Source organism: Furipterus horrens, unplaced genomic scaffold (genome assembly GCF_987537825.1).
Source record: "Furipterus horrens unplaced genomic scaffold, mFurHor1.1.pri manual_scaffold_3, whole genome shotgun sequence".
Lineage (NCBI taxonomy): Eukaryota > Metazoa > Chordata > Mammalia > Chiroptera > Furipteridae > Furipterus > Furipterus horrens.
Window position 1 is genome coordinate 79,360,082 of NW_028327173.1, and position 13,798 is coordinate 79,373,879.

Below are 13,798 nucleotides of genomic sequence, written 5' to 3' on the forward strand. Positions count from 1 at the left end.
AGCATTCTAAAGTACCATATGAGTTTTGAAAGAAAATATAAAATGGGAAAGTGAATTTTTGATGAATATTGTATGGACCTACTTTGGAGCATTAGCTACCCTTCCTGGCTTTCACATTGGACTGCCAACAAGTCCTTTCTGAAAAACGGACTCTGTCTTCTGTGCAACTTTTTTCTTTTTTTGCAAACTATGTGTATTCCTTCTAGTTCCACATTAAAAAAAAAATCCATATCACCACCTATAAAATTTCACACATGTGAAGACTATTGAGTCTTACCTTTTTTGAAAATAAATAGCCCACATTTTTTACCTGTATTCATCAATCTGTTTCGCAAAATTTCTATCCATCATTTTTTTGTTTTGGGTAGTCCCCATGTTTCTTTGGATCTAAAAAGCTGTTTATTTAGCAGGATGGAATCTGAATTTTAAGTGAATTCTAGTTAATAACTGATTTAATAAATACTGGTCTCAGAGCCCCCAGATTCATTAGGTGACCTTTGAGTTTATTTCATGTTAAAACTATGTAGATTGTACTAATTGGTCATTATGTTTATTTTCCTTCTAAAATTCTTGCTCTGTCTCCAGATGAAATAAATAAGTAAATGATATAAGGTTAAATCAGTATAACACAGCTCTTGCCAAAAATGAGTCAGAGTTGTCTTCACCTGAGGTTCCACCAAGATGCTAATGGCAAGAAAATTGGCTTTGTTCCTTGCTTCCTGCTTTGTTTTGGATGATTTGCCACACTACTCAGTCAATTCGGTATTCACTCATCTGTTTGCATTTTAGAATGAGAAATTGAGGTGGGAGAGTCTAAGAGCAAGAGATCAGAATCACAAACATAATCATATTAGTCTCCTAAGCTATAGCAAGGAGCAATCAAAAGTTCATTTTTTGCCCTGACTGGTGTCGGTCAGTGGGTTGGGTGTTGTCTCACAAAGCAAAAGGTCAGTGGTTTGATTCCTGGTCAGGGCACAGGCCTGGGTTGCAGGTTCAGTCGCCCGTCCAGCAACTGATTGATGTTTCTCTCCCTCTCTTTCTCCCTCACTTCCCCTCTTGCTAAAAATAAATAATACCTTTTAAAAAAAAGTCATTTTTTGATGTGCTGAGTAGTCTATGCCAGATGAAAGTCAGAGTGGTGCTGTGGAACTGAGAGTGATGAACCAGGAGTAAGGGAGCATAGGGTCAGCTCTGCAGCTAACATGACGTGGGACAGGTAGTATTCTTCAGTGTCTTCATTTATAAAAGAAAGGGGTCGTGTTGAACTACCTTATAATATCACTTTCAGTTTTAATATTCTGTGGTTCTTTATGGTTTTCTATAAAACAGTAGAGATGGTTTTTAAGGTTGGAATAAGGCCAATATACTCCAGAGGTAACCTGTATGCAGTTAAAAGGTAAAAAGGAAAATTTCACAGATTTCTTTATGCATAATTCTTGTTGCTCTTTCTTTCCTCCCACTCACCCCAGGACTTCATGGTGAATGTAACAGAGGAATTCCTGGAGTTCATTTCAGACGGAGCGCTAGCAATCGAAGTATGGGGCCACCGGTGTTCTGGGAATGGTAACTCCATCTGGGAAGTTGATTCTCTTCATGCTAAGACAAGAACACTGCATGACAGGTTCGTACTTTCCTGTGAGCTTTAAACACAGGACCAAGACTAGCACTTAGACAGTAGTTAAGAAAATGGATTCTCTGAGCCTGTTTCCTCATTTGTGAACTGAGAATGATAAAAGAAGCTATTGGGCATCTTAGATATTCAATGGGGAAAGGAAGTCTTTCCAACAAGCAGGACTGAAAAGTTGCATGTCAATATGGAAAGAAACAACTCCGATCTTTATGGTACACCATACATAAAACTACATCACCTTAAATGTAAAAGCTAAAACTATAAAGCTTATAGAAGAAAACAGGAGAATATCTTCTTGTAACCCAGCAATTTCTGTGACCCAGAAATTTGCCTCTTCTGTGACCCAGCAATTCTACTCCTAGGTATTTATCCAAAAAAATGAGACTATAAGTCCACAAGCAGACTTGTACACAAATGTTCTTGGCAATTCCATAATAATCCTAAAACTGCGAACAATCCAAATGTCCTTCAATGTGAGGCTGGATAAACAAATAATAGTATTATTCATATAATACAGTATTACTTGGAAATAAAAAAAGATTATTGATATCCATTGGGATTGATCTCAAAAACATGCAGAATCAAATAGGCCAGACCTAGAAGAGTACGTACTACTACATGATTCCATTTATATGAAGTTCTAGAAAAAGCAAAACTAATCTGTGAGCTTATGTGGCTGCTGCGGGGAGGAGTTGGGGTGGAATGAATGGGAGGGGCATGAGCAACCTTTCTGAAGTAACGGTGGGGTAAGTTACACGGGGGTATGCATTTGTCAAAACTCATCATACTCTGTGCTTGAGATGTGGACATTTCACTGAATGTAAGTTATACCTCAATAAAATAAATAAAAAGAACCCATACCAAAAGGTTGTTCTGAGAGTTAAATGGAAAATAATCTATGCAACATCTATAGCACAGTGCCTAGCTCATAGTAAGTGCTCAATGAATGGTGGCTTATTTCTAATAATGTTCCTGCACAATGACATTGTTTGTGTTGGAATGTGTTTTACAGGTGGAATGAAGTAACTCGCAGAATCGAAATGTGGATCTCCATATTAGAACTGAATGAGTTAGGGGAGTATGCTGCAGTGGAACTTCATCAGGCAAAAGATGTCAACACAGGAGGCATCTTTCAACTCAGACAGGTATTAAGTTTGTTTCTGTTTGTTTCATGGCTTCTCTCTCCCACTCTTATACACAGTTTGTGGAATTTTCTCATTATTGGCCTCTTTGTTCCCTAATTTGTTTCCCTTCCTTTATCCTTTTTCCCCATCTCTCCCCACTCCCACCCCTGGCCCCCATTTCCACTTTCTCCCTCATCACACCGTCACCTCTATAGGGTCATTCTCGGAGAGTGCAAGTCACAGTGAAACCTGTACAGCATTCAGGCACACTGCCACTTATGGTCGAAGCCATCCTGTCAGTATCCATTGGCTGTGTGACTGCCAGGTCCACCAAGCTGCAAAGAGGGCTGGACAGTTACCAGGTAAGAAAACAGATTTGAAATAGTATTTAATGAAGATTGGTTAATGCAGAATTAAGGAAGTCAATGATCTGTGATGGAGATCTCTTTGAGAATATAAGAGAATTTCTTGCTTTAACCCTCTGTCCACCCATTCATATTTCCACACATTGCCCTTTTTCTAGATTTAAAGTACTATATTGGCTTAGTGTTGATTAATAATAATTTTATTTAGAAACACATTTTAATGCTATAGTACTCATTTACTTTCGGCAGGGTTTATTTTATATCTGGTCCAAATGATGTTGGATATCTTGGCCTTGCAGCCTGGCCTGATCTACTTTTATTAATATAAAATTGCCCCTGTACACTGGCATAAATAATCAGCTCTTTGAAAGTTTTACTTTCTTTTTTTTTTAAGGTGGGATTTTCCTTAGTTCATATTATTTTTATTTATTTTTAATGATTTTATTTATTTACTTTTAGAGAGAGTGGAAGGGAGGGGTAAAGGGAGGGAGAAAAACATCATCAGTGTGTGATAGGTTGCCTCTCATGTGTCTCCACCTGGGGATGTGGCCCTCAACCCAGGCATGTACCCTGATTGGGAATTGAACTGGTGACCTGTTGATTCACAGGCTGGTGCTCAATCCACTGAGCCACACCAGCCAGGGCTGAAATCTTTACTTTTTTTAAATTAAAAGTTGTCCTCCTGATCATTTTTGTCCATTGGCTCTCCATTTACTAAACCTTCTGTTCTCATTTTTTAAAATTAAAACATGAAAACCTCTAGGAATTGACCTTCATATTACCAGAGTACTCCTTAAAATTAAACTTTAAGATTAGGAAATTATCCCCATTGACCTGAAGAAATGCATGTGCTTCTCTACGTCCCCAGTTTACTCTCAAATATGAATTAGAGACTGTGGATTGCAGGCATTAGCCCCAGTCTTCTATTTCAGTTTTGTTGTTGTTGCTTTTTGTTTTGGGGGAGGTGCTTCATGGCATTCAGACAAAGACTTTCTGAAAGCTAAAAAGAACACTGGTTTGGACTCTTGGGCCTTAAGGAATCAATAGCTTTCTCAGGCACTGCCTTCCCTGTCTCAGGCCAAAATTCCCAAAGCCCCAGGGAGAGTGTGAGTGAAAGAGTGGAGACAGAGTCTGCAGTTTGGGGGAGGCTTTTCCATGAGACTTTTCCGTGTGTGTGGAGTAGGAAATTGGCTTGTCTATATTTTCATCCCAGTTCAGTCCCTCACTTGGCTGTCAGCGTTGGGGTAGCCTTGGGGCCTGGTAGAAGCCATTAGACTTGGAGTGGGAAGACCTCGGTTCTTAAGTCTAGTTTGACCTCCCTGTGTGGTTACCTTGACTGGGTAATTTAAATGCTGAGCTCCCATTTTCTCTTCTCTAAAATGAGGATATAGACTTAATAATTCTCTGAGGTCCCTTTCTACAGTACAATTTTGTGGCTTACTAAGTCTCTGATCTTAGATAAAACTTTGAATCTGTGTGTCCTAAACTGTGACCTACAAAATATAGAACATCAACTAACTAAATGTTCCCATTTGAGGAACATTTTAGATATTGCTTATTTGCACTTTTCAAAACAACATACCTCTTGAGTTAAAACTGATTTTTGTCAAAATTTGAACTCTCAAATATCAGCCTTTCCCCAGTGCCAAATGTTCTTTAAAGACCATAGTGCCAGTCATGCAAATTTAAACTGGCTCTTTTAAAGTATTTATTTATTTGTTTGTTTGTTTATTTATTTATTGCCATGTTTAAGGTCATGTCCAGTAACTTTTTTCTTGTTGCTGTTGATGTAGGACATTGGAATTATTCTGATTCAGTAGCTCAGGCCAATTCAGAATATGCTTATGTGACACCAGTTATCCATTGTAAAAGCTCAGGCTAGTTTTCAGTCAATAAAGTATCTCCTTTGTCTAAAGAAATAATGATAAATTATTTATTAATATGGGGAATTAATTCAAGAAAATATATTTCAGTATTAGGCTTGCATTTAATGAATTACTTAATACAAATGATAATTGTGGTTACCAAACTAAAACAAAGTGTATTTTTAAGTCTATACAGAGAATAATTTTAACTGTATTTTTAAAGCACTTCTAAATAGCAATATATTTTGAGATATATTTAGATATGAGCATAATGTAAGTATATTTTTAAATCATTAAAAAAAAAAAACACTTTGTCTCTTTCGTGTATGATTTGACCACTTTACTTCCTGTTTGAATATTAACCTTCCAATACTCATAGAGAAATGAAAGAAGGTTGTTACATGACCCAGTGTTCATTTTGAGTAGAACCTGCCTCCACATGGATGAATATTCTCTACAAATGGGAATTTCTTTATTCTTAGTTTTAAGGAAAATTATCTCAACTAAAACCCTTTTATTTTCAACATTATGATTTTGTTTTGCCAGATGTTTTTGCCATAATTATTATTTGATATTATTATTATAAAATGTTGCTATGGATTTAACACAGTTTTGATTTTTCTCAACTGGTATGGATGCCGATACATGCAACAGAGTATAGTGTGGCGGTAGTCTAGTACAGAACCCTGTATGTAGATAGCCTCAGGTTCCCGGTGGCCTTCACTGTGACGATTTCATCAGTGAAAGTGATGTGGTGAAGTGGGACACTGGAGGCCTGCCCCTGCCATTATGTGTGTGATCCTTGGATTAAATTATTTCATACTCCAGAGGTCAAGCAATGGAGTCTCTAAAGTCCTTTCTCTGACATTCTGTCTTCCTAAGCCCACTTTAAATCTCAGCCTACAAATATAGGGCAACTATTTGCATAACAGTGCACTAAGGCCTGCAGTCCCATCTGAGGGAGTTCTTGTTTTTAAATGACTCCTTTATCTTTTTAAACTTAAATTCCTTAAGTAATTATAGACAAGTGAATGAAATCCACTAAACCTTTTCAAGGTTCAATTAAATGTTTTATTATGCTGGTGTTATTGTGTGCTGTCTGTTGTAATGTGTGTGTTTAGTTAAGCATAAAGAATGATTTCCCTTATGTGCTGTTTGAGAAACAAAATGCATGTTTTTTGTGTTTATTTTTTCCTACCAGAGAGATGATGAGGATGGTGATGATATGGATAGTTATCAGGTATCGCTGCTGTCAATCCTGTGGCATGGGGCACAGCTGCTGCTAACTGCCAGCATCCGCAAAGCAGAGGGCAGGGAGGAGGAAGGAGGAGCGTAGAGCAAGAATATGCAGCTTTTCACTTGTTTTTTATTTGCTTCAAATATCATCAGGGATATAATACTTTCTCTATAAATTTCCCTTCACTTCAAAATGTATAAGCAAACACTGCAATTTTGCTATGCCATCTCAAATTAGGAGCTTATAAAGCCTTTCTAAGCAAGAGCATTATCATTGTATTAAATTGGTGATCTTAAAATTTGTGCAGTTATCCATGCATGTTCTCTAAGTAGATTCTTGTCTTTCCTATGAGGAACTGCACTTAGCTCCTTACATCCAAGAAAGTGGTATTGTTCTAAAATGCCATTTTATTTTAATAGACTTTTGTTGTACAAGAAGACTGGAGATATTTTATGCACACAGTTTTGTTTTGTTTAGCCAGTTTTCTTCTCTTATTAGGGCCAAGCTTAGTTATCTATAAGCTAGAGAATTTAAATCTTGCTTTTTATTTTTTATTTTATTTTTTAATAATCTTTATTTATATTTACATATTATCCCTCAGTGAGACCATTTTCTTATTTATTTAATTCTCACCTGAGTACTTATTTTTTATTTTTTATTTTTTCATTGCTTTAGAGAGAGGAAGGGATGATGCTCCAACCAACTGAGCCACACCGACCAGGGCAAATCTCAACTTTTTAATATGTGCAAATGTGAAATTTTACCTAGTCATTACTCAGTGGCCTGCTATCATGGAATGTATAGTAATAGCAATGGTCAAGGCAGCAAACCAAGATGAACAATTTTGGGTTTGGTTCCCAGTCTGTGTACTGATTCTCCACATAAATTGTAAAAGCATGTTTTCCCTGTGTGCCTTCCTGTACCTAAAATGTAGATGCATTGTAGGCAGAGCCTCGGAAGTCCACAGGTATCTGCTGTTAATGTAATGTCTTAAGGATTAGACTAAAATGAAGTAAGTCAGGGCATTTTGAATAGAATTGTGGATTTCTTTCCCTCCTCATAACTTTAATAAGAAAGAATTTTCCCTCCTCATAATTTTACTAAGTAAGAAAAAAAAAAAAAACCGTTAAGAGAAAGATCCCCTCGGATCTCAGCAACACCATTAACTAACTCCTGCAGGTGTCTGTGCGCTTCCCGCCATGCGCCCACTTGAAGTCCGGTGGCTGCTGCTGGGAGTGTGGAAAGCATGGCAGGCTGCATGTGGGGTCTTTGCATGGGAGATTTTTGGTTAGCCTCATGGCAGGGGCTGGAAGTAGAAATGTTGCGGCAAATTCGAACGGTTCTCTGCTGATCTATTCTTTGCGTTTCAGAAAATGCCTCTCGTTTCCCATTCCATTTTCTATGACATGGTTTGGGCTCTGTTCATGGTGTCCTTCAGCTTGAAATTGCAAATCCTTCAGATGAATAGCTACAATTTAAATAAAGACATGCACACACACACACACACTGTGTAGGAATCATCCAACAGCTGGTGTAGTTTGAGGCTCTCTTGCTTTTAGGTATAATTATCCTTTTGGAAATACGGGTGCTCTGATTTCTGAGCAATGGGATTCTCAATCAGCATGCAGTTCTTCTGAGGCCTCTTCGCTTTCTTGCATATTAATCACACAGCAATGTTCAATGGCCTTTCCTAATGAAAATTTTTCTGATCAGTGAGACATCTTTTTAAAAAAATAGTTGTCTATACACTCTACAGAAAAATACTTTCCTTCCCTCATGTCAGGAAGAAGACTTAAACTGTGTGAGAGAGAGGTGGTCTGATGCACTCATTAAACGGCGAGAATACTTAGATGAACAGATTAAAAAAATCAGCAATAAAAAAGGTATGTGAGATTATACTCTTTCTTGGGAGTAGCTTTTTCACTTCTAGACAATGGTGGTGGGTTATTTTCTTCATTGGATAATTGTATCTTAATTTTTAACCTTATAACAGTTATAGATATTTGTGTATCATATTGTACAGTGTTAGCTTAAGAAGGCTCTGAATTCGTCATTAATGTTTCATAAAACTCTGAGTTAACTGTCATATTAAACATTAAACTAAAATTTTGTTATGAGGAATACTAATATGATCAATACTACATCTCAATAATGAGGTATTTCTAGCTCAGAACAATGGAACCGACAGCAGCTAAAGGGTCAGTTTGGAAAGCCAAGCATTTGGCAGGTCAGACCCAGCTACTGTTGGGTGATAGCCACGCACTCAGCTAAAGCTGGCCGGCAGCTCCATTCTCTGCAGCCAAGCTCCGAGGATGCCTCTTGGGCTTTAGAGTAGAAATATGCTCTTAAAACTCTTAGTCTCTTATCCTGACTCTATGATCCACTCATTGTGGTTGATTCTGCACCAAAGGATGCATCACAGATGTTAACCCATTTCATGAAGAAGTTAGCAAAAATTCTCCCTCAAAAGAAATCTTGGTTCAGTGTCCTTGGTGTCAGTTCGTGTATGTGCTCATCCTGCTAATGAAAACTCACTTTAACTATGCCCTGGTAGCTCCAGAGTTAGATTATTAAGAGGATTTCAAAATATATCAGATATAATCTCTTCATAATGAGCATGGAGGAGAATAGTTTTGCAGAGCGTGCTATATAGTGTTCTTTCATCCTCTGTCTTTATAAAATGGTGTATAGTTTTTATAAAGCAGTGTCACATCTATCATTTCACTCGACCATTCCAACAAGTGCATGAAGTACAATAGGTATGACTTGATTATTCCTTTTTGTCAAGTTAGGAAACTGGACTCATCTGTTGAATAACTTCCCTAAATAACAGAACCGATAAATTAACCAAAGTCTTCTTATACCTGTTCCACTGCTCTTTCTACTCTTCCTAGTTTCTGTTTCACTGAGCTGGTATCGTAGCCTCTCCAACCCCATCTGTGTGCTCAGGCTTGAACTTCTAAGCCTCGGATTCTTTGTAATGTAGCAGATGTTTTAGCCATATGTGGATATTAACAAGTAATAACCTATTTTAAATGTAGAAGATGTACTTCCTCCCTCTTTGGTACTCATCCCCTCATCTTGTCCCGCAGAGAGAACTGAGGATGATGTGGAACGGGAAGCCCGGCTGGTGGAGCAGTGGGTGGGGCTGACTGAGGAAAGGAACGCTGTACTGGTGCCAGCCCCGGGCAGTGGGATCCCTGGGGCGCCCGCTGACTGGTAAGCCCCCTCTTCGTTCTGTGCAGGATGGCTCAGGTGGCCTGTGGCAAGAATCATGCAAGTGACTTTCCAGGATTATCACAGAAAATGCTAAGGAACATGAGCTGCCCAGGGAAGGGGCTCCCATCTCTGGTGCTGCCTTCCCGTTTCCCTCCCACCGCAGCTAGCTTCTTCTCACAGGCAGCCAGAGAGCATTTAGTGCCTGGCCAGGAGTCAGGTACCACACTCCTCAGTTCCTGTGTGTGTGTAACTTGGACGTGGTTTCCTGGTCCCCAGAAATTCTTTTTTTGGCTCAAAAGGAGGATATTTCCAGGGAGTAGTTGAAGAGGGCAGAAAATACAGGGTGGGGCAAAAGTAGGGTAATAGTTGTGAGTAAACAAAGCAGAGTTTATTCTTATGTTATCATTTATTAATTATTATATTATTTTCCATGTGAACAACTGTGACCTACTTTTGCTCATCCCTGTATATCTAAACTGTGGTCAGTCAGTTGATTGATGGCACTCATGATGCTCATAAGAAACAGCGTGATATGCTACTCTGGAGTGAAATAGAGCTGGATAAAGTTTCCAGCTGTAGCTCTTTTTTTTTCTTTTCAAGAGCATATTTATTTATTTTTTAGAGAGACGGGAAGAGAGGAAGAAAGAAAGGGAGAGAAACAGTGATGTGAGGGAGATACATTGATCGGTTGCCTCTCACATGCCCCCAACTGGGGACCTGGCCCGTAACCCTGGCATGTGCCTTGCCTGGGAATTGAACAAGCAACTTTTTGCTTTGCAGGCCAGCACTCAATCCACTGAGCCACACCAGCCAGGGCCCAGCTGTAGCTCTTAAGTGTTGTTTACTTAACTTCTCTGAGGCTTTTTTCCTAGTCGTTAATGGAGCTACCTTGTTGGTACTGTTGTAAAGATCAGCTATATTTTTAAAAATACCATGTTCATAGTGCCCATTCATTAAATGGTAACTTCTGCTGCTGTTTATTCTCAATCTTATTGTAAGACTATGTCCTAGGCATTTAAGAGAAATTAGATTTCTTTTGAACACAAAATGTACATGCCCAGATAATGTCTTTTGGATAGGCGTAGAAACATTAGTGATGTGTCTAAAATGATGAATGGAAGTGTAATTGATTCCAAGGTATTATGTAACTAGAAAATCTGAATTCGCAGGCACATAATTTGTAACCTGGTGTTTCTTCCTGCTTATTTTCCTGTCGTGCCGGAACCCTGCCGTCACAGGCCGTGTATCAGCCAGCCACTTAGGAATGAATAGTCAGCTCAGTCTCAGTTGTGTTCTGCTTTCTGAAGCCCTCTTTAAACTTTTTTTACCTCAGTCACTCTCATTTGAGGCATTTCCAAACTTCAGAGCACCTTGAGCCACCTGTAAAATGTAGAGTCCTGGGTCCCCTTCCTAATTATTCTGATTTGGAAGAAAAAGGATGTGCCCAGGACTTCCATTTTAAAAGGCCCTTAAGCTGACCCCGATGCCGACGAGCAAGTTTCCGATAAAACACTGCTTTGGACTTTCCTGTACACAACCCCGCCTCCCTTCATACATCTTTCGTTTTCTCTTGGGGCTTTTAAATATTGTTTCTTTTGTTTACTTCCTCTAGTTTTTGATCCTCTCCCCTATTCCCACTCTAACAACATCCCTCTCTTTTTCCCGTCACTAGAATTATTTTTAGAAAGGTTTCAAATAATCTTTGTCTCAATTAATTACATGTAATTCATATAACTGGTAGTTCTTTATATAAATTACATAATTCCCATGGTTTGTGTTAATAGGAACATCAAGAAATGTGAAAATATTTCATTAATAGAACCTGTATTTCCACAATAGTTCTCTTCTGGGTCCATGCCTCTGTGGTATCTGATTATCTGTCAAGATGTAAAACACATATTTGGTTATGATTAAATTTTGTTATTAAATTTAGGATCCCACCACCTGGAATGGAAACCCATATACCAGTTCTCTTTCTTGATTTGAATGGTAAGTAGACCCCAAATGTTCCAGGGTTATCACATTTAACTAAGGTTAGTAATCTATTCAGATCCACACAATTTTGATCACTTTTCTAATTACTTATATGCCATATCTAGGTGGCGTTTTTAGTCCAACCAAATATATATGGCTACGACATGCAGATCACTAGAAGAGATGTGTGGATATTTAATCTTAAAAAGAGAGCAGTTGGAAGATTGAGAACTTCATATAGAAACATAAAAGCAATTATTGCTCTGCAACATTAACGGACATAGAAATTACCTGAGAAAGTAATCACCCTCAGGGATTCTGAATCTTTAGGCTTTGCAAGGGCCCAGGCACCTGCGTTTCTACCTAGTGCACTTTGCTTCCCACCACAGTAAAGTTGATGCCAGAACATGATCATACACTCACCCTGCATTAAGGGCCGTACTTTAGCAATATATCAAACCTGGGTGAATCTAGAACAATGGTTTTCATATGTTTTACCAGTAAAATACATTTTCTTTTTTTACATTTTTTTAAAAGATTTTACTTATTTTTAAGGAGAGGGGAAGGGAGGGAGAAAGAGAAGGAGAGAAACATCAATGTGTGAGATACGTTGATTGGTTGCCTCTCACATGCCTCCAACTGGGGACCTGGCGGGCAACCTAGGCATGTGCTCTGACTGGGAATCGAACCAGTGAACTTTCGGTTCGCAGGCCGGCACCCAATCCACTGAACCACACCAGCCAGGGTATAAAATACATTTTCAAAATGATATGTTAAATGGAACTCTGTGTGTAGAATACAAAAGCAGAGTTGCTGAGTTTGGGGATAGGCAGGCTCTGGCAGGCCCTTCTGCAGGGCCCTAACGGTCCTCAAAACACAGCCTCAAAACCTCTCTTGTGGAGGCAAGGCCAATAATGGATGGATGAAAGACATGGGGAGACTGAAGAATTAAAAAAATAACTTTCTTAAGCCTAGAAGTGGACTGTGCCTCAGGAAGTGGTGAGTTCCTTATTATTGGAAGTACATAAAAACTGGATAACCACTTGACAGAGATTTGTGAAAGATGAATCCCACTTTTGTACAGCAGTAGAAGATGATCAGATTTCTCCCAGGTGCTCAGAATTTTCATTTTAAATTGATCACTGAACTTCTCAATTCTCTAATTTAGGTCAAGTTATGTAGTAGGACAACAAACCTAACACTAGGTTACAGGAGGAATTGATAGCAGAAGAATTTTGGCCCTGGCAGGGTAGATCAGTCAGTCAGAGCATTGTACCGATACGCCAAGGTTGTGGTTTCAATCTCCAGTCATGGCCCATACAAGAATCAACCAATGAAGACACGGATGGGTGAAGCAGCACATCAATGATTCTCTCTCGCTCTCGCTCCCCCTCAAATTAATAAATTAAAAAAAGAAAAGAAAAAGAAAAACTTTAAGGTGTATGTAATTAAAATATTTGCTCCTAAAACTACATATAGGATATATTCTGTCTGTTTTATAGGAGACTCACAAAGGCACCTTTTTGGCTCCATAGTTATCTCTGTAAAGGATAGAAGCTATTGTGAATGAGTATTGAAGTCTCTATATCAACTGCAGGATAAGGAATGAAAGAAAAAAAATTTAAATGTGTTACATGTAAACTTCATCTGTTAAAAACTGACTTTTCTCCCACTTTTGTTTCTGTGCCCTGGACTTGGTTAGCGGATGACCTCAGTGCCAATGAGCAGCTGGTGGGCCCCCACGCATCGGGTGTGAACTCCATCCTGCCCAAGGAGCACGGCAGCCAGTTCTTCTACCTGCCCATCATAAAGCACAGCGACGAGGAGGTAATTGACTGATAAACTTCTCTTTAAGGACTTCAGATTATTGTATGTGCCTGTGGGGCTTGTCTTCCCATTGAAGTACGATGGTCTGCTTTGGGAAAGAGGACTGGGAACTTTCAAAAAGAGAACTTGTGGGTCGTCATTCAAAAAAGGGAGGAAAAATATTATTCAGTTGACTTGCATTTATTTTCTTTCTCTAGTGGGTGATATAAAACTGCAATGCCTGACTTATGTCTTGTTTCCATCTCCCTATCCTCCTGCTATTTTTAGGTTTCAGCCACAGCCTCTTGGGACTCCTCGGTGCATGATTCTGTTCACTTGAATAGGGTCACTCCCCAGAATGAAAGGATTTACCTGATAGTGAAGACCACAGTCCAGCTCAGCCACCCGGCTGCTATGGAGTTAGTGTTACGAAAACGGATTGCAGCCAATATTTACAACAAGCAGGTAGTAATAGGGCCTGATTCTGCAGCTGCATATATGAGCTCAAAGTTTTTCCTTCTGTCACAAAGTGCAGTGTTTTGTAATGTTAACACAGTGGATGTGCAGATTGTTACCAT

At 38.9% G+C, this 13,798-nt stretch overlaps 1 protein-coding gene across 1 annotated transcript in view; it reads left to right on the top strand.

Annotated features, from left to right (window-relative positions):
* Nucleotides 1-13,798, top strand: part of KIF13A (kinesin family member 13A) — a 215,457-nt gene that overhangs the window by 185,849 nt on the left and 15,810 nt on the right. The window contains exons 24-32 of the mRNA XM_090269780.1: nucleotides 1,470-1,621; nucleotides 2,643-2,775; nucleotides 2,970-3,116; nucleotides 6,186-6,224; nucleotides 8,005-8,104; nucleotides 9,314-9,440; nucleotides 11,374-11,429; nucleotides 13,117-13,241; nucleotides 13,509-13,685. Coding sequence (XP_090125906.1) covers nucleotides 1,470-1,621; nucleotides 2,643-2,775; nucleotides 2,970-3,116; nucleotides 6,186-6,224; nucleotides 8,005-8,104; nucleotides 9,314-9,440; nucleotides 11,374-11,429; nucleotides 13,117-13,241; nucleotides 13,509-13,685 — 1,056 coding nt within the window. The remainder of the gene's footprint in view (nucleotides 1-1,469; nucleotides 1,622-2,642; nucleotides 2,776-2,969; nucleotides 3,117-6,185; nucleotides 6,225-8,004; nucleotides 8,105-9,313; nucleotides 9,441-11,373; nucleotides 11,430-13,116; nucleotides 13,242-13,508; nucleotides 13,686-13,798) is intronic.